The sequence below is a fragment of the Podarcis filfolensis genome, assembly GCF_964270895.1.
Source record: "Podarcis filfolensis genome assembly, chromosome: 5".
Classification (NCBI taxonomy): domain Eukaryota; kingdom Metazoa; phylum Chordata; class Lepidosauria; order Squamata; family Lacertidae; genus Podarcis; species Podarcis filfolensis.
The window spans coordinates 88,237,620-88,258,829 of record NC_139608.1 but is presented as its reverse complement, the minus strand read 5'-3'; the positions used below and the strand labels follow the sequence as shown (position 1 = coordinate 88,258,829).

The 21,210-nt window shown below is 45.4% G+C and overlaps 1 protein-coding gene across 1 annotated transcript in view; it reads right to left on the bottom strand.

The window, feature by feature from the left end:
* Positions 1–200: 200 nt before the first annotated feature.
* WDFY4 (WDFY family member 4) overlaps positions 201–21,210 on the bottom strand; it is a 195,813-nt gene continuing 174,803 nt past the window's right edge. The window contains exons 55-62 of the mRNA XM_083615378.1: positions 20,183–20,330; positions 18,816–18,973; positions 15,698–15,856; positions 12,952–13,131; positions 9,918–10,094; positions 8,893–8,980; positions 5,660–5,771; positions 201–2,809 (exon numbers count right to left, since the gene is read on the bottom strand). Coding sequence (XP_083471504.1) covers positions 2,743–2,809; positions 5,660–5,771; positions 8,893–8,980; positions 9,918–10,094; positions 12,952–13,131; positions 15,698–15,856; positions 18,816–18,973; positions 20,183–20,330 — 1,089 coding nt within the window. The 3' untranslated portion in view covers positions 201–2,742. The remainder of the gene's footprint in view (positions 2,810–5,659; positions 5,772–8,892; positions 8,981–9,917; positions 10,095–12,951; positions 13,132–15,697; positions 15,857–18,815; positions 18,974–20,182; positions 20,331–21,210) is intronic.

The window sequence follows — 21,210 nt, the reverse complement described above, 5'->3', positions numbered from 1 at the left end:
TTAAATCTGGAAAACAGGGACACTTAGAGGGTCTGTTAGATTTGTAGAATGAAAGAAAGCCCCTTTTCCCCCACCAGACACCTAAAAAGTAAGGTAAGCACAACAAAATTAAAGCACCCCAAGAAGCTCCTGCTGAACTTTTCCCTTCCATTTGATAATTTTCAAATGGAAATCCATTTTTGTGAACTGATGGAACACGGTCAGGGGAATGAGATATTTATTTATTGTTAGATTAACCAACCTGCCCTTTGAACTGTAAGGTCTCAGGCCAGGTTGTAACAGTGGAATATACAATTATAAAACAAACAGACCCGTTAACAAACAGAAAATAAGAAACATGCAAAAACAACCGCTTATGTATAAAACAGTTAAAAAAAAAAACAACTCCACATACAAAAACAATAGAATGAAAAACAGTTCCATATATTACAAACAATTAAAAATACTTCCAAGACACCTGAAACTGTGAAAAAGATGGGAGAAAATACAAGGAAGCAGCTTTGGACACAATTGAAGCGTCAATTGATTCCAGGAACCAAGCACAAAATACATCCGGTGTCAGAAGGTGGTGGTCAAAAGGCCCCGACTAAATACTACAGGGCATCTGGGTTTTGGCCTATGCAAGTTGTCTCTCCATGGTTTGTTGCAAACTCCATAGGCACTCCCTTGTCTGTCTAATGCACTGTAATACCAGTTCCTCCAGCTCAGTGCTGCATCTGTTTACAGTGCCAGAGTTTGGTGTTTTGATCCATCTCAAGTTGCCTAGCTGCATGGGTTTCCTTAGTCTCTATGATTTTAAGCTAGGTAAAGGGACCCCTGACCATTAGGTCCAGTCATGGCCGACTCTGGGGTTGCGGCGCTCATCTCGCTTTATTGGCCGAGGGAGCCGGCGTACAGCTTCTGGGTCATGTGGCTAGCATGACTAAGCCGCTTCTGGCGAACCAGAGCAGTGCATGGTAACGCCGTTTACCTTCCTGCCGGAGCAGTACCTATTTATCTACTTGCACTTTGACGTGCTTTTGAACTGCTAGGTGGGCAGGAGCTGGGACCAAGCAACGGAAGCTCACTCTATCGCGGGGATTCGAACCGCCGACCTTCTGATCGGCAAGTCCTAGGCTCTGTGGTTTAACCCACAGCGCCACCCGCGTCCCTTGATTTTAAGCTACAGAAGAAGAAAACAATGAAAGGAGCTGGTGAGGCATGATACGCTCCCAGGAGGCTGTTGGCCGTGGATCTGCTGAAGGTAGGGACCTTCCCCATAGGTATTCTGGGGATGGAATGTGATGTTCCACTGGGCTTTTGTTTCATGAATAAGCATCTAATGCAGGCTTCCTCAACCTTGGCCCCCCAGATGCTTGTGACTATAATTCCCATCATCCCTGGCCACTGGTCCTGCTAGCTAGGGATCGTGGGAGTTGTAGGCCAAAAACGTCTGGAGGGCCGAGGTTGAGGAAGCCTGATCTGATGTGTTACTGGGCCTGAAGTACAAAAGTAAACCCTTTGGACAGCCACAGTAGACAGAAACCTTTATTTTCTTTAGCATGGACCCCCAAATTGCACCAGAAAAAGAAGCTAATTCAGGAAAACGCAGGATCAGTCACATACCAAATCAAAGTTTGATACTATTTATCATAGGGCATTGGCTACCAACCCTTTTTGGGGCAAGTGATCTGCACTGGACATATTTGGAGAAAGGGTCATGGGATGGCTGCCAGGGAATAATGGCAGCACTTCTGGAAATGGCCGCCACATCCAAAAGAGCAGAGAAGGAGACAGGACCACAAAATGGGGTGGGCATGGCTCCTCCATCGATGGGGGAAAGGAACCTCTGTCGGTTACCAGCACACTCGCTCAGTGAGAAGCTCTTTGGATGGCTCCTCTGTTCACAAGGGAAGGGAGAGGGTCCAATCCGCACATGCGAGTGAGTTTAAGGGGCATGTTCAATTTAGGAGAGGCCAAGGCTGTGCAAACCGGAACCCAGCAGGAAGAGCTGTCTTGTGCACTGTGGATTTTTTTAAGAGGGCATTTACCAATGCCTTTTGTGCGTGCCATAGGAGGAAATCGGTGGGCACACTGGCAATGCCAGTCAGAGGCACTTCAAAAAAAATGACCATGCCCTAGACCAGGCACGTCCAACAGGTAGATCGTGATCTACCGGTAGATCACTGGACAACTGTGGTAGATCACTGGCTCCCCCCAAAATGCTCAACAACTTTGACCTGAAGCCCCCCCAAAATAGGGCTTTCCTCCTCCCTAAAACAAGCTCAACAACTTTGACCTGAACCCCCCAAAAGGGGGTAGATCACTGCCAGTTTTTAACTCTGTGAGTAGATCACAGTCTCTTGGGAGTTGGCCACCCTTGCACTAGACAAACAGACCTTTGGTAACTGAACGAGGATGCAGTGGGGAGAGAAAATGGAGCTGGACTGGACCCCAGGTAACACCCCCCCTTCCCCATGGTTACGGTAAGTTTTAGAGGGTTCACAGGCCAGGGTCAAAGGTTTTAGTCCACAGTTGCCAAGTTTCCTGGAAAGAATAAATGCTGGTAATAAGGACATTTCCTTAACCTCCAGCATTGGTTGGCAGGAGAAAGTCTTTGGGTTCATACCACATTATTAGGCTTAGACTATGGCAGAGATTATACCCAAGACCTACACCTGTCTCTGCCTGGTATTGTGGTTCATCATTCTCTGCACATCTCACGTCCAGGTGAGGCCATCGAGGACCAGACGATGGTTCTTCCTACTCATCTACTGACCAGCAGAAGAGCTTTCCTGTGTCATCTCCGGCCAGGAGCTTGGAAGAATTCCTTGCGTGGGGAGAAGGCAGAAAGGACATATTTAGAAACCAAACAATCGGCAACATCTGGGTCTTTCAGAGTCTTATGCTGCCGGCGCTCACTGGAACAGAATCGTTTCAAAGCAAAGCCCTGGAGAATATTGCCGCGAATGTCACATACCATATTTTTTGCTCTATAAGACGCACCAGACCATAAGATGCACCTAGTTTTTGGAGCGGCACCTATTTATCTACTTGCACTTTGACGTGCTTTCAAACTGCTAGGTTGGCAGGAGCAGGGATGGAGCAACGGGAGCTCACCCCGTCGCGGGGATTCGAACCGCCGACCTTCTGATCAGCAAGTCCAAGGCTCTGTGGTTCAACCCACAGCGCCACCCACATTTCCTTAGGTTGTCCCTATTTTCATCAGAGAAATGTGGGAGGTTATGGAATTAAGTGACCCCCCAAAACAAGGAGATAAGGAACTCTACAACCTTTAAAAAACTTCTGAAGGCAGTCCTGTACAGGGATTTTTTTAAATGTTTGATGTTTCATTATGTTTTTATATGTTAGAAACTGCCCAGAGTGGCTGGGGCAACGCAGTCAGATGGGTGGGGAAGAAGAAGAAGAAGAAGAAGAAGAAGAAGAAGAAGAAGAAGAAGAAGAAGAAGAAGAAGAAGCCATCAGAGAAATGTTGGAGGGTATGAGCTTTCACCCTTATCCAGATTCCCCACCCCCACCCCAGACATGCAGTTTGCACAGCGGAGAAATGATCCCATTGAAGTGAATGGGAGCTGTTCCTGCCCCCCTCCATGTAAACTGCAGGTCTGTGGGAGGGGCAGTCTGCATCGGGGGGAAGCCTTCTATACCCACACTAGAATCCCAAGCCAGGGAGAAATATATGATTCCGGTTTGGCTGTCAATCAGACCCAAGGATCCCAGGTCTAGTTTTTCTTTAACTCATCTTGCTGATCAGGTCATTTTAGATAAAGATGCAAGGGTTTGAATGAATAACTTGTACAGTATGAAGCAGTTGCAAATGGGTGCAGGACTCAGAAGTCCTGCAAGTGGGCATTTTGTCGTGTTTTATTGTGGGGGTGGTGGAGAGGAATGAACAGTTTGCACAGTAGAAGAGGGAGGAGATATGAGTCGAGGTGGAAGGCGTGCGGAGCTATGGAAAGTGACTGATCTTTAAAGCTGTCAACTTTTCCCTTTTTTAAAGGGAAATTCCCTTATTCCAAATAGGATTCCTCACAAGAAATGGGAAAAGTTGACAGCTATGCTGATCTTTCCCATGATCACGGATCATCATCTTTCTCAAGCATGGGAAAGATCAGAGAGACTACACTCCAGGAAGCAGAGAAGTATTGGGAGGGTTAGTTAATGTGCCCCTGACAGTGGCGTAGCAAGGTTGGGTGGTACCTGGTGCAGAAATTTCTTATCACACCCCCCCATTGAATTTTTTTTTATTTGCCTACAAAAATGGTTTGACTTTGGCTTGTTTCTCTGTCATTCATAAAGTGAGTGCCCGAGACTTGTGCTCTGCAAACTGGGAAGTGGAGAAGGCTTCCAGCTCTGCTGAGATACCTCTGTGCATATCCTAAACGAATAAATGGATCTCGGAATCCAGCAACTTTCTGAATCAAATTCAAATGCCTTCCTTGATTCCCCGGGCTGACTTCGGCTTGTTTGGCTAGCTATCAATTTCCAGTTGGGCTGCTCCACTTTGGGACACCACAAAGTTCTCTGTGCAATTTAAAGTCCGTTTCTTTGTTTTACTTAATGCTTAGTTTTTATTTCAAAGGGATTTACGTACACGGTCTGCTATAATCCTCACAACACACTTCTAAGTCTGGCTAGTATTGTTGTTGTCGCTCAGGGCTCAGAGAACGGTAGATTGCCCATACTTCATGCTAGAGGCAAGATTCAAATCAATGATTTGCTGGTCCAGAGTCCAGGCTCTGAGCTGCTAATTCTATGCCAGTAGGGAAATGCCATTTTAGTGGATGAAACCTATTATTATTTTTTTTGCAAATTTATTCTGTGAGGGGTCTTAAAAACATGTTTTTGGGTATGAGCGGTACTCTAATTTTCCTACTCATATTGAAATACTGCCCCTCAATGAGGCCAAACTTAGATTAACAAAATGTTTAGGGGTATGCGTCCCCCCAGAAAAAAAGCACTGGGTGTGAGGAAGTCAATTTTGCTATTATTTTTGTGATTGGACAACATTTAGCTTGGTCAGCCTGATGAGGAAGCACATAGACTGCTTTTGGAAAACCAAAGAATTTTAATTTTACCTTCTGAAAATGTCAGGTAATGCTTAATAATAATAATAATAATAATAACAGCAAGTACTTGACAATAATCTTTAATGATGTCCATGCAATTTCTGCCCACGTTTTACTTACCAAGCAAAACTGAATTACATTAATTTAACCAAAATATATTTTGAATTCCCAAGTCTTGTTGCAGCTTTTTAGCACCCCTCATTTTTGGAATTTGAAAACTGAAAAATCCAACTCTGTCATACTTGGGTCTCTGCTGTGCTTTCATGGTCTGGGTATTCATAAAGATATCATTTTGCATGGTGGGAGGGGGGCGCGGATTAAAGAAAACTTTGCTCCTAAAAATTTTGCTACCCACAACTATGCTGACAGCTGTTGCTTTTGTGGTCTCTGGTGGGAGATTCTTCACACAGCGCTCTTCAGCGCCTGTCAGCCCCCGCCCCCATTTTGCTGCTAAGGCAAATCATTATTTTATATGCAACACACCCGCTCCCCATCAGAAAAGTCTGATTCGTAATGAAACTGCAAGACCAAATTCATTGTTAGTCTGCTCTCTCGTGGCCATATGAGATAACTGCAATTGAAATGATTACCTGGAAACCGCCAGGGCAGTGACAGCTGGAATGGTTTTGCTAGTTCTCTCCGACGGAGTCGTGCTGAGATTCATCTCCAGGCAGAGGGTGAATGGTTTCTCCACCTTGTTGCCTGTAGTGCGGTTTTTAAAATATATATATATTCAGAAAATGCTTGGGGATTTTCATTTGGGGGTGGGTGGGTTGCGGGAAGTGGCAAATGTTATTGTTTATAGTCAGCAACTTGTTAACTGGAGAACAGATATATTTAATCCTGGCTTGTGCTGTTGCCAGAAGGGCCTGTCCCAATTGAATTTGCCGGCTATGATAGTTACATGTGCTGACGTGTGGCTATATCAATTGTGAGCTAAATTGGATTTGTGTATTATTGCTTTCTAAATTGCATGCCTAGTTCAGCAAAATTGTTCATCAGTGTTTACTGGCTCGGTGCTTAATAAGATGCCCCAGAATACCTTGCTGCCAGGATATAATGCAGCCCGTAATTGCCCAGTTAAAACAAATTACATGAAGTCCTGGTATTATCAACTTATCTAAATCTGCTCATAATACAACCAATAATTAAATGCCAAGAACACTGTGCAAAAATTGTAACTCAATCATTGTTACTTCAGTCTTTGTAATGACCACATTTTGGATTAATAGCCCCCCCCCCTCCATAATGTTGCCAAAGAGACAGGGGAATAACTCTGGCTGCTGAAAATACCTTGAAAGTAAGTAGACTTTTTAGGAAACACAGACTCTGGCATCTGCTAGGATTAAGCCTCATTGGTAGTGAGAGATGCTGCGGCGGTAAGAATATCTGTGTGGAATCTCTCTTCCAACAATACATTTATTATCTTGCTATGCTAAGGATTATTGACCTAACAATGAGATTTAGTGCACAGCCCTAGTTCAAAGTAAGATAAACATCTTAGTCCACCCACAACCAGAAAACCATGCCAGTTGGGGAAAGTGGGAACTGCCCACGACATGAAACTTTGAAACTTCTGTTTCATAGTCAACATGCAAAAAAAGCCTGCCAGAACCATAATCTCTGGTTAGCTGCGTTCATCCAATTTACCTAAACCGGACTTCTTACACCGGAACAGAAAAAGCTCGTGACACTTGTGCAATAACACTCACCCAAAATCGACTTGCAAAGCATTTTCTGCATATGTGTGCGCAAATATTTCAAAAACATACGAATGTCAGAATCAGGCTCTTGGCAGCTGCTGTATTTGTTAGCTAATCTGGTGCCATTTATTTACGTTTTTAAGTGCTGGGATTTTCATTACTTCTAAGCTTTACATTCCGTCCCCCGAGCTCAATTGAATTTGACTTGAGCTCAATATGGTGGACAAGAACGGAAGAAATCTTTGGACCAGGAGCCCCCTGCTGGTTTCTGCAGACTTGGCAGGTCTCCAGTTTTTATTCCACCGCAGCAGACAGCTTTTCTGAAATGTGATTGGTGCATATTGCTAAAGACCTTTCTTTTTCTGTAACCATTTCTTAGTTATACTTTATAAGAAGAGCCTGCTGAATCAGGCCAATGAAGCATCTAGTTCAGGTAAAAAAATAATAATAATAAGGTAAAGGACCCCTGGATGGTTAAGTCCAGTCAAAGGTAACTGGGTGCAGCGCTCATCTTGCTTTCAGGCCAAGGGAGCTGGCGTTTGTCTGCAGACAGCTTTCCGGGTGATGTGGCCAGCAGGACTAAACCGCTTCTGGTGCAACGGGACACCGTGACAGAAACCAGAGTGCACAGAAACACCGTTTACCTTCCCGCCACAGTGGTGCCTATTTATCTACTTGCACTGGTGTGCTTTCAAGCTGCTAGGTTGGCAGGAGCTGGGACAGAGCAACGGGAGCTCACTCCATCACAGGGATTCGAACCGCTGACCTTCCGATCGGCAAACCCAAGAGGCTCAGTGGTTTAGACCACAGCGCCACCCACATCCCTACACCATCTAGTTCACACAGTGGCTGACCAGATGCCACCTCTACTGCACCCATCTATTAAATCATAACCACCACAGTATAATATGATTACTTCTGTAGCTCAAATCCTGATCACAGGTTCATCGTACTATAATATTTCTATAAATAGTCTGGATAGAGTCTTCCCACTGGTGTGGCAGGGGAGGATGGCAATTGTGGCAGGAAGATTCAAGGACCATCAAAGAATGGTAGTATGGTATAGTATAGTATAGTAAAGTATCATTTTTTTTTTAATTTGCAGAATATGGTATTCACCTCTACAAAGTCCCATCCTTATTTCAGACATTGTGATATACTGATATATTGCTGTTTAGCTGGTGAAATATTACAATGTTTGAAAACTAGTTGTCGCCCAGCCCTAATGAACAGATCTCTTTCCAAAATGAGCATCAAGTGATACTGCAAGCTCACACTTCTCACTAAGTTTGTAGACATACTTAAGGTACATATGTAAGAGGCTCATTTGTATTTTGGGACTGATTCATGTTCTTATGGAGCTGCATTGTTTTATACTTTCTGGGTGCCCCGTGAACATATTTATAAAGTAGTTGTGATCTATGTTATAAATCAAGTGTTGTTTCTTTTTGTTTTCCAATGTATTTCTTACCAGTAAAAAAAAAATCCAAGCAAATTTTTATTCTGAAAGTGGGGCCCAGAGAAAAAAGTCTGAGAACCATTGATCTAAGTCATTGATAAAAAAATAAATACTGAAGAATACCAGACAAAGGAGTAAGATAGGGCTCCCTCAAAACCTTCCTCCAGTTTGACGATAAGCACTTTTTCCAGTACAGTTTTCCAGCCAGATTGGGAATCTACCTGACCACATTGCCAACCAATCTTTTATCTAGCCAGCTTGCTAACAAAAAACCTTGGAGAACTTTGCCAGATGCTTTGATGAAAACAAGATAATCATGCTCACTGCATTTCCAAAATTCACTATGCTAGTAACCAGAGCAAAGATTGGTCTGGCAGGACTGTTTGCCAAAACCGAAAGCAGGGATATTCTGGCCTCTTCCACTGCTGGGAATCTGCATCAAGAGAAGTGGGAGATCAATCTGCACCCATTCTGTGGCATTTCTCTAAGCAGAGCCAAAGGTTGGCTGTTGCAAAAGGCATGAGCTTTGCTGCAACTCCGGTAGAAGGCCAGAGAAAAGGAACTGACAACTTGCTTTCTTTCCAGATTGCATCAACTTATTCCTGATAGTCAACATAATGCCTTCTCTTTCACAGAGAAGATTTGTCCAAGCTACCCTTACCCGTTTTTCCTTGGCTTTCAGAAGAGTTATTTTGTGAACTCATACAACTGTCCTGGCATGGGTGTGAATTATTTTCAACTTTCCAGACCTATAAGAGCAGAAGAAAATAGATTTAATAGTAGGATTGTCACCTGAGAGAGGGATGTCTCACCCCCCTGTTCATTCTTGGTCTTCTACCAAAAGCTATTAAAAAAAACCTTTCCCATTTATTTTACTGGTTCTAACAGTCTTCTTATTTGGAGCAACTTTTACTGTTGTTGGTGGTGAATTTTGACTGCTCTGGTTTTTGGTGTTTCAATGTTGTTGCAACTGATGTCTCAAAATGGTTAATTCATGGTTAAATTTTCTTATGAGCCACCTTGAACTTTTAATGAGGAAAGGTAAGCTGGTGATATTTTAAAATAAAGGAAAATAAAGGTCATAGGGACTTAAAAGATAAATACAATAAGCTTCAATAATAAACTTTAATAATTATTAAATCAACTTTAATAATAAAGCATGTTGAATTATTATTATATAATCTTAAGTTTTGAAATAAACTTTAATAAGTAAGTCAGTTAAATCTGCTTTCTTTTGCATAAAATTAAAAGCAATAGTATGGGGGGAGTTTTAGTGGTGAGCAAATTTGCATTGTTCCAAGCCTCAACTCTGAAATGCTGGCTTGCCCAAGAATAGCCAAGATGGTGAAATTAACTACAGTGGTACCTCGTGTTAAGAACTTAATTCGTTCTGGAGGTCCGTTCTTAACCTGAAACTGTTCTTAACCTGAGGTACCACTTTAGCTAATGGGGTCTCCCGCCCCCGCCACCGCGTGATTTCTGTTCTCATCCTGAAGCAAAGTTCTTAACCTGAGGTACTATTTCTGGGTTAGTGGAGTCTGTAACCTGAAGTGTCTGTAACCCGAGGTACCACTGTAAATGCATGTCTCTAAAATATGGAGAGAGAAAAAACCCAGAGACTTTTCCTCAAGGTGGGACAAGCTGGTGAGCCCCCAAAAGTGGAAACTCTCCATTGGAGAGGCCTACCTTTACAGCCCCACCTGTGTCTCCCGTGACTATGAGGCTCTGCACGTCCCAGTCAATCACTTCCATGAAGCAGCAGCACAAAATGGTGGCTCCAGGGCTGAAGGTTGCTGTAGCCAGAGGCTGTCCATTGACATTCCATAAGTAGAGGGCTGTCCCAGCACAAGAGGCAATGTCACCCTGAAACACATCGCAATACATCACTGGAGAGCACAGGGCGGGCTTAGGCATAGTCTCTCTCCAACCAACACAGGCAAGGGTGGCTTGTAAATAACAAAGGTAAAAGGTTAAAAGGTAAAGGACCCCTGGACGGTTAAGCCCAGTCAAAGGCGACTGTGGGGTTGCGGTGCTCATCTTGCTTTCAGGCCGAGGGAGCCGGCGTTGGTCCACAGACAGTTTTCCGAGTGATGCGGCCAGCATGACTAAACTGCTTCTGGTGCAACTGGACTCTGTGATGGAAACCAGAGCACACAGAAATGCCATTTACCTTCCCGCCGCAGTGGTAGCAATTTATCTACTTGCACTGGCGTGCTTTCAAACTGATAGGTTGGCAGGAGCTGGGACAGAGCAACCGGAGCTCACCATTGTCATGGGGATTCGAACCGCCGACCTTCTGATCAGCAAGCTCAAGAGGCTCAGTGGTTTAGACCACAGCGCCACCCGCCTCCCATCACAATACATCACGTGGCAGGCTTAGGCATAGTCTGTCCACCAACACAGGCAAGGGGGACTGGTAGATAACCAAATGACCATTACGGCAAGAAGGGATATGAACCTGCATCTTTCTGGTTAGAATTCAATAGTCTTGTCAATATACAACGCCAGCCTCACAAAGCCAGAATCCAGAAATTCTGAACAGATAAAGTTAGAAGGAGCCCTGCAAGGATCATCTAATTCACCACCTGCGATGCAGGGATCTCAACTAAAGCATCCATGGCAGATGGCCATCCAACCTCTGCTTAAAAACCTCCAAGGAAGGAGAGCCCGCAACCTCTGAAGGGAGACTGTTTCACTATCAAACAGTTCTTAGTGCCAAGAAGTTCTTCCTGATGTTTAGTTGGAATCTCCTTTCTTGTAACTTGAAGCCATCGGTTCAAGTCCTACCCTCCCGAGCAGGAGGAAACAAGCTTGTTTCCTCTTCCATGTGACAGCCCTTGAGATACTTGGAGATGGACCATAAAGAAGGCTGATCGCCGAAGAATTGATGCTTTTGAATTATGGTGCTGGAGGAGACTCCTGAGAGTCCCATGGACTGCAAGAAGAACAAACCTATCCATTCTTAAGGAAATCAGCCCTGAGTGCTCACTGGAAGGACAGATCCTGAAGCTGAGGCTCCAATACTTTGGCCACCTCATGAGAAGAGAAGACTCCCTGGAAAAGACCCTGATGTTGGGAAAGATGGAGGGCACAAGGAGAAGGGGATGACAGAGGACGAGATGGATGGACAGTGTTCTCGAAGCTACCAGCATGAATTTGACCAAACTGCGGGAGGCGGTGGAAGACAGGAGTGCCTGGCATTCTCTGGTCCATGGGGTCACGAAGAGTCGGACACGACTAAACGACTAAACAACATGATCATATCTCCTCTCAGTCTCCTCTTTTCTGGGCTCAGCATACCCAGCTCCTTCAAGCGCTCCTCATAAGGCCTGGCTTCTACACCCTCCATCATCTTGGTCACCCTCCTCTGCACACGTCCCAGCTTGTCAACATCCTTCTTAAATTGTGATGCCCAGAACTGGACACAAGAATTCTAGATGAGATGGACCAATGGACTGGCCTGTTCAAGGCAGCATTTTCCATCTCTGAACACTTTTTGTGGTCTTGTCTTTTTCAACTGTTTTAGGTGTGGCAGCTATTCTGCGCTATGCCAAGCTCCCAACGGGTGCCCATTTGTGACTGGCATCCGCCACCCCAGAAGTCTGGTGACCACTAGGCTACTCTATCAATTCTTTGCCAGCTAGTTCCCTGTTCAGAATCCTCTCCGCGCAACTTTTCTCCCATGAGGTGTTCAATGCATTCTGCATTTAAGCCACCATAAGGGGAAATAAGCTGAGGCTCCAATACTTTGGCCACCTCATTAGAAGAGAAGACTCCCTGGAAAAGACCCTGATGTTGGGAATGATGGAGGGCACAAGGAGAAGGGGATGACAGAGGACGAGATGGTTGGACAGTGTTCTCGAAGCTACCAGCATGAATTTGACCAAACTGCGGGAGGCGGTGGAAGACAGGAGGGCCTGGCGTGCTCTGGTCCATGGGGATCATGAAGAGTTGGACAAGACTAAATGACTAAACAACAAGGGGAAAGGAAGAGGAAGATTTGGAGCACAGAAGCAGTGGTTGAAGCAAACTACGCTGCTTCTCCAATCCCAATGGGTTTTCCAGTTCCAGGTGTGGCGTCGAGAAGCTTAGACACACCTCTGCAAATAGGACATTTAGTTTAGCCCTACATTTAATGCTGCACCCGCGTGAGCGGATTATCGGAGAGGAACATCATGAGACAAGAAGAGGCCATTTCAAGCTAGCTAGCTCAGTTGGTTAAAGCGCGATGCTGATAACGCCAAGGTTGCAGGCTGGATTCCCGTACGGGACAGCTGCACATCCCTAGATGACCCTCAACAGTCCCCTTCGAACTTGACAGTTCTGTGATTCTCCTCTCAGTAAGAAACAGGCTGGCACAGGCATGGCCCTTGGCCGGGAGAAGATTCTGGTTTTCTCAAACAAAAAAAATGCATGCGGGAGGGTCACCTGTAACCAAACAGAAGCGAAAAAGCCTGTAGGCGGAATCCAGCACAGAGAGACCAGCCTGTAACAATTCCCCTCCTCCTCCTCCTCCTCCTCCTCCTGCCTCAGCTCTGTCTCTGAGGCTGCTTTTAGTGCCCCCTCTCAGCATTAAGGATACTATTAGAAACCTCTGTAAAAAGAAGAAAAATCAATCTGTCGCGTCTCAAGATGGTTTCTTGCAGGGAAGGGCACCCATTAAGTCATCATGAAATGTTCATGGACGTGTCAGGAGGATGATGATAAATGAATATCTTACCGTTGAATCATTGATGGCAACAGCCGAGAGGCAGGCCTCGTGGCCCGGAAGCTGGGCGATGGGTGTCAGCTGGTTCAGGTCCCAGATGATGCAGGATCTGTCGGCGGATCCGCTCACGATGATGCTGTAGGAGGTGGAGGCAGCCAAGCAGGTCACAGGCTGCGTGTGCCCGTACAAAGGCTGGGAGACGAAACAAGCCGAGACCACAACAAAGGGAGACACTAATTTAGTAGCAAGCCACAAGGCATCCTTCAGTTTGCAAAGACAAATGGTTTGTTCCACAGGGAGAGAGAATTCTTCAGCAGAGAACGGTCAGCATTCTTTAATGCAGGGAGCAGAGAAGCCGATGCAAAGCATTTCGGAGATTTGAGAAACAACCCCAGAGCAACTAGATACCCACCCCAGCAATTTCCCGAGAGGGTTTAAGGCCATTCTAAGTGTGTTGCAAGAGAGAGCTCCTTGCCGCCGTTCTTAACTGGGAGACTTGTCCTAATTCGCAGCACAATAATTTCCCCTGCCGTGTCAGTAATGAGACATGATATAAGCAGACACATACACCTGCCTGGCACCGCTACAATTCAGAGCGAGGGGTTTCTGTGTGTTTTTTGGGGGGGGTTAAAATCATTCGATCGAGCATTCTCTTAGAACCACAGTGCTACAAACACACCAGTAAACCCGACCTGCCTGTGATGCATGGAATAATGTGGAACAATGCTGTTAAATTAAAATGCTGCAGGTGTTCAGTCTGTGGCTTCCATGGTGTTATGTACTGAGCTGAATCCTAGATCAATAGGATCCAGAATGCAGCAGTCTGATTGGTCCGCAGGAGCCACCCAATCCAGCTCCAGGTGGAAGTGAATCAGTGACCTGATTGGCCTGCAGGAGCAGCCAATCAGGCTTCTGGAGGAGGTGAATCCGCAACCTGATTGGCCTACAGGAACAGCCCAGAATTAGCCAATCACACGGGGCCCATTGTGTAAATAATGTATATATAGCTAGATGTTTTGGGGAAAGTCTCATTCATTGCTGCTATGAGCTGAATAAAGAGCATGAAATTCACACTCGACTCTGAGAATATTTCACATACTTATTCCATACTTTGGGCCAAGTGACACCAGGCACCGAGTTCTGTGCAGTTTCTCCCTTAAGGCTTAAAAAGATGCAGCCTGAAGCAGAAGACCTGAAGGAGGGGATAGAATTGCCTGTACCAGCAGTCTCAACTGGTGAGCCATGGCTCCCAGGGGAACCTTGAACTATTGTCACAGGAGCCATTGGTGGGGAAATACCAAATTTCCTCTACTTCAATTTCCCCTCTTCTATACTCCTACCTGCCTAGTCACCTGTATTTCCTCTAGGGTGAAAAATTGACGACCTAGTGAGAGGAAAGCTCTGAAAAGTGATTCAAAGTGCACTTTGCATTTTCTTTTCCTTAGTATACTTTTTCAGATTATCTTATTATTATTTGTTTGTGTGTTGGCTTCTTATTTAATTTTATTATTATTATTTTGTTTTGACAAAGTAATAAACACACATAAATAAGAATAAAAATGTGCACCCCAACACCGAGACCATTCCATTGTAACTATCCAACCTCCCAAAATTTCGTCACCTCTTGCGATGATTTGACCCCTTTCCGTTTTAACGGTACAAATTCTACAAACACCCTCCATATCTTCTCAGAATAATTTCTTCTGCATATTCCCCATCGTACCTTAATGGCACATGTTAATCTATCATTAATAGCTATATCCCACACCTCTTTATAACATTATTTCGTTTTATATTCTGCTTGCCCCTTCCACTTCCTAGCTATCATAATTCGTGCAGCTGTCAATAAATTTGTGAGCAAGTCTTTCATAGCCTGTAAACCTTCCACCCCATCATAAATTAATAATAATAATACCTCTGGACTTTTGGTCAGCATGATCATCATCATCATCATCATCATTATTATTATTATTATTATTATCCTTTAATTTCATTTTCATTTCCCCCCCGACTTACGAAAACAGTATTAGCAGGGCAATGAATCACTCATCATTTTTATTTTTATTAAAGAAAAAAAAAGGCTTTGTCAAAGCCCAGAGAAGCACAAAGCATCCTCACAGTTCGATGACATATTCCAGCTAGGCAAAAGCTCTTGAAGAAGGTGGAAGAGGGTCAGTGGTTTGGCCACATTTAATTCCTGGAGCCCGGGTTCCCCACCGAGACCCAAAAGTGTGGATGGCAATCCAGGGCTCTGATCATTTTAGGCTTTCTACCATTTGTGCAACAGTCCCACAAAGTCCCATTTTACAGCAACAAAAATGACAGGAGCAAGCAGAAGATATCCAAAATCCATCCCCAGAGATCTCCAAAACACTACACTAGAAACGACTTTAAAACTCTCATACGCTTGATTTGACAGCTATTTTAATACAAGGACTCATTGAACAGCCAGGTCTGTTATAGAACGGTACTGCAGAAAGACTGGAGCAAAGAGTATGTTATTCTAGAGTTATGGGTTTTCAATAATTCTGATTTCAGACTTCGTTTGCACTTTGTGCAAATGAAGGGTTAGGGAACCTTTGCTGTTGAGTGTTTAAACACCTCATCATCCTCATTATTTTGTTAGTACAGATACTTTTTTGGAGCAGGGCAGTATCTCCTGCCCTCCCAAGAGTCAATGGATCTCTCACTCTATAACACCAAGTGCCCTTGAGCATAATCATTTTGCCTTCTGGAAATGTGAACTCGGATGTCATACCTGCTTCAGGTTTAAGCAAGCGTCTCCATCTCTAGCCACGGACAGCTCCCAGACGCACAACGCAGAGCTGCTTCCAGAAGTGATGAGTGTCGTTGGTGTGGGGCACACAGCACAGAGGCAAACCCCCCAATCAGCTGTGATTTCAAATGTGGTCACCTTCTACATACAAAGAGAGAGAGAATACACATCCATGCAAGCAGGAACAAAGTAAAAGATCGACAAGCAAACAGCCCAGGAAATTCAGAAAGTAGGCCTGCATCAGACCAACCCGTTTAATATTATTTCCCCCTATTAGAACGATATTATGAACGTAAATAGTAGGGCGAGTGCCAGATTTACGTATCAGCTAAACAAGCTACAGCTTTGGGCCCCATTCTCTTGCCCCCCCTCCCAAATATAGTAAAGGGACCCATGACGATTAGGTCCAGTCGTGGCTGACTCTGGGGTTGCAGCGCTCATCTCGCTTTATTGGCCAAGGGAGCCGGCGTACGGCTTCCGGGTCATGTGGCCAGCATGACTAAGCCACTTCTGGTGAACCAGAGCAGCGCACTGAAACACTGTTTACCTTCCCACCAGAGCGGTACCTATTTATCTACTTGAACTTTGATGTGCTTTCAAACTGCTAGGTTGGCAGGAGCTGGGACCGAGCAATGGGAGCTCACCCCATCCCAGGGATTCGAACCGCCGACCTTCTGATCGGCAAGCCCTAGGCTCTGTGGTTTAACCCACAGTGCCACCCGTGTCCCCCTCTCAAATATACTTCTTCTTAATTGTATGTCAGTTCAACAATTACTTTGATAAAATCCATATTTTGTTATGTGCAAATGGCTTTAGATACCTATTAGGTCCATAAATTACCATATAGCATTTAGTCAACACAAAAAAAGAGACAATTTGTTGTTGACAAAGGACAGCTGGACATATAAAGGGCCCCATTACCTTCAGTAGCTTAGGGCCTCATCAAACTTAAATCCAGCCCTGAGTAGGACGTCCATCTACACTATCAAAACCATTCCTTAACCCTTCCTTAATGTTAAAAACCATGTGTGTAGAGCCACCCTCTTTTAATTCTGAAACCGGATTTTTTTTTTTTATGGAGTATAGATTAAATAATGGGATAATTTTGCTGTATACAAGTTCAAAATGCTTAATTCTTTTTTTTAAGACGCCCCCCCAACACTTCAGGAAATGACAGTATTGTTTAAAACAAATGGTTGAATTGTTATTCTTATTTTTGAAAATCCGTTTCTGTGAGCTGAGGCCTACCATTTGCCCCATACAAATCCTGCACGTTCTTTTGCTTCAGTGATCTCTACAGGTTTGCTTACTCCCTGTTGGAGCCAGGATCACAAGGCGATCTCTAATGACAGGTTACTGAGGCAGCCTAGACCCTTAAATAATATCATATTTTAATTATATTGAACTTCCAAATGTTCCAAGTTCTTTACACATGGCATTTTATGATCCTTAAAACAACCCCATGACAACCTCTCCCCCATATTGCTGAGGCTGAGAGGCAAATAATAGTTTGCATTATTATTATTATTATTATTATTATTATTATTATTATTATTATTATTATGTGACCTGCCAGAAAATGTTGCTGAGGAGTGCTCTGGTTCAGGGTTCCAACCATGCCCTTTCCCAGATACTCCATTGCATTTTCTCTCTCCCTCTCTAGTCCTCATTGCACCTTAGTATCCCCCCAATGTTTTGTTTGTTTTGTACTTCTGCAAAACTTGGGGCTCCCCCCAGCCTGTTGGCGCCTGCCTCTTGGGTTTGGGCCCTGCTATTTTGTCTACCTAAGGAGCAGCACTCAGAGAACGTTGACAATTAGTATACAAAATTTGCTTGTATATGTGTCTGTGGGCTGCCTTTCCACAAAAAGGCCTTCAAAGTGACTTCAGAGAGAGAGCGAGAGAACCCAACACAACTACGATATTTGTAAAACATCAATTGAAGCTAAAAATACACCAAGCAGCAGAACACTACAACAATAAATACTAAAGAGTAAAGGTAAAGGGACCCCTGACCATTAGGTCCAGTTGTGGCCGACTCTCTGGGGTTGCGGCACGCATCTCGCTTTATTGGCCGAGGGAGCCGGCGTACAGCTTCCGGGTCATGTGGCCAGCATGACTAAGCCGCTTCTGGCGAACCAGAGCAGCGCACAGAAACGCCGTTTACCTTCCCGCCGGAGTGGTACCTATTTATCTACTTGTACTTTGACGTGCTTTTGAACTGCTAGGTTGGCAGGAGCAGGGACTGAGCAATGGGAGCTCACCCCGTCGCGGGGATTCGAACCACCAACCTTCTGATCGGCAAGTCCTAGGCTCTGTGGTTTAACCCACAGCGCCACCCACGTCCCTAAATACTAAAGAGGCAGAATAGCAAAAGATAAATCAGTCAAGGCCAATGGGAGGGTAGATTAGAACATCTCAGATGGCTGAAGAGATGTCCCTGGTAGGGGAGCCAACTTAACTTTTTGTGGGGTCAAGGGGGATGCCATAAACTGGGTGCCACTACTGGAAAGTCCCTAGTTCTGTGCTGAGAGGTGAACTGTGTCCTTGTGGACTCCCTCTGATATTGGTAGGTTCTGCTGGCTAATTATGATGGTGGCTACATAACCTAGTAGTTACGATCTACCTGCCAGTTTGCCCCATTGTGGCACCAGGTAAGGGGCACGGTGCGTATTTAAAAGGGAGGGTGACTCCTGAACCCAACCAGCAAGCAATGGTTTCTGCCAGGGAGCTGGGGACTGTCTGAGGATTCTGAGCTCTAATGCCAACCCAGTTTACACAATTTTCATTCCATGGGAATACCAGTAAATTTAATAGCATGGAATACAGATTCTAAAAATGCAATAGCAGCCCTGGTGTGATGTCAAGAAATGAGATAAGATTGTCAACTGAATACGATATTACGAAGGCATAGTTTTTGTCATTCAGTCCCGTTATTGATGTCAGATGATCTGGAAGCTGATTCTACCAACTTATTCGATACACGTTGCCAGCCCATCTCTCACTGCTTGCAGCTATTGGCCACATGACCACTCAAACAGCCCGAGGACATAATTTTGAATGTTTCTTGCAGCCATACCCAGAAACACATTGCTGATTACCTTGTCTGACCCGGAAGCAGCTAGGCAGCAGGTGAAGTCATCGAAACCCCAGCAAAACACTTTATTCCACTGTGGGGGGATCAAAATTTTGTTTTTCCCCATGGCCAAAGTTCCCTTTTCAGTACATACAATGTGACCCACAGGTCCTTGAGGTGCGTCTGTATAGGAAAGAAGAAAAGGAAGTAACTCTTTTGATGCATCTGCCTTTAGAAGGAGAGAGGGAAATCTAACTGGCTCATTCCCAAAGGTCAAGAAGGGAATGGAAGAAAAGGGAAGAGGAGAGATATTGTATTTTTCGCTCTATAGGACGCACTTTTTCCCTTTCAAAAATGAAGGGGAAATGTGTGTGCGTCCTATGGAGCGAATGCAGGCTCCTTGGCTTCAGTGATACCAACGGAAAGCCTCTGAAGCACAGAGGGAGCGCTCCCTCCGCGCTCCAGAGGCTTCGCGTTGCTTTCGCTGAAGCCTGGATAGTGAGAGGGGTCGGTGTGCACCGACCCCTCTCGCTCTCCAGGCTTCAGGCAGCTATCCGCAAGCCTTCGGAGCACAGCAGGAGTTCCCCTGCGCTCCGAAGGCTTGCGGATAGCAGCCTGAAGCCTGAAGCCCGGGGAGCGCAGCGCCAACTCCCGCTGCGCTCCCCAGGCTTCAGGCAGCTATCCGCAAGCCTTCGGAGCACGCCCCCAGCCCCGCAAGCTCTGGGAGCGGCGGCAACACTGCGCGCAACCTTGCCGCCACTCCCGGACCTGTTCTGGGGGCTGGGGATGGGGGAAGCTCGGGCTTCCCCCGCCCCAGCCCCGCGGCTAAAAGCGAAGCCAAGACAGCGATCCATCCCGCTCGCTGTCTTGGCTTCTGCCAAAGCCGTGCGCAGCCTCTCCTGGCTGGAGAGGTTGCGCGCGGCTAAAATAATTTTTATTCCCCCCCCCAAAAAAAAACCTAGGTGCGCCCTATAGTCCGATGCGCCCTATGGAGCGAAAAATACAGTACTGGTTCAGAATGAAGTAGTAAACTATAAATGCTCTTCTCTAGTTGGTACATTTGCCTGACTTACTCCTTTGGCTGATGATAATAGGAGCTGTTGCCTAGCAGCTCCCTGCATCAGTTCGTTCTCTGCCTGATGGATGGAGCCAGTCAGGTCTTCCCTTTGCCATTATGCAATTCCTGGGACACAGACAGTGGAGCCTCTCAGTCGCTTTTGGTCCCTTGGCCACTGGGCGGGTCCAGAGTTTTTAACTTTTAGATCTGCTCGTAGGGAACCTGATCCCATCAAACAAATGTTCATTGAGTCTCAGCAATGGCCATCATCAGGTGCTCTTCCACCTCACCCCACCCCACCCCACCCCGCTCTAAAGTCCCCAAACAATCTGTACCTTTGACAGCAACCGACGAAGGCTTCAGATTACGCAGATTGTTGAGTGTTGGAGGCAACTGACTAGCTGTTTGAGAGAAGAGTATGCTTTCTCTGCTCATTGAATGCTTCCCCAAGGTATTCCTGGCTGGGTGTGGTTTACTGAAAAGCTGTGAAGAAGAAAAAGTAGCAAAAAAATGCTTCCGCATTATTATATTATATTATTATATTATATTATATTATATTATATTATATTATATTATATTATATTATATTATATTTACATACCCCGCCCGTCTGGCTGGGTTTCCCCAGCCTCTCTGGAAGGCTCCCAACAGAAGATTAAAAACACGATAAAACATCAAACATTAAAAACTTCCCTAAGATGTTTTTCTAAACTTCTAAAAGTCAGGTAGTTGTTTATTTCCTTGATATCTGATGGGAGGGCATTCCACAGGGTGGGCACCACTACTGAGAAGGCTCTCTGCCTGGTTCCCTGTAACCTCACATCTCGCAGGGAGGGAACCGCCAGAAGGCCCTCGGAGCTGAACGATGGGGGTGGAGACGCTCCTTCAGGGCTGAGGCTGTTTAGGGCTTTAAAAGTCAGCACCAACACTTTGAATTCTGCTCAGAAACATACTGGGAGCCAATGCAGGTCTTTCAGGACCAGTGTTATATGGTCTCGGCGGCCGCTCCCAGTCCCTAGTCTAGCTGCCACATTCTGGATTAGTTGTAGTTTCCAGGTCACCTTTAAAGGTAGCCCCACATAGAGCGCATTGCAGTAGTCCAAGCAGGAGATAACCAAAGCATGCACCACTTTGGTGAGACAGTCCACGGGCAGGTAGGGTCTCAGCCTGCGTACCAGATGGAGCTGGTAGACAGCTGCCCTGGACACAGAACTGACCTGTGCCTCCATGGACAGCTGTGAGTCCAAATGACTCCTAGGCTGTGCACCTGGTCCTTCAGGGGCACAGTTACCCCATTCAGGACCAGGAAGTCCTCCACATCTGCCTGCCCCCTGTCCCCCCAAAACAGTATTTCTGTCTTGTC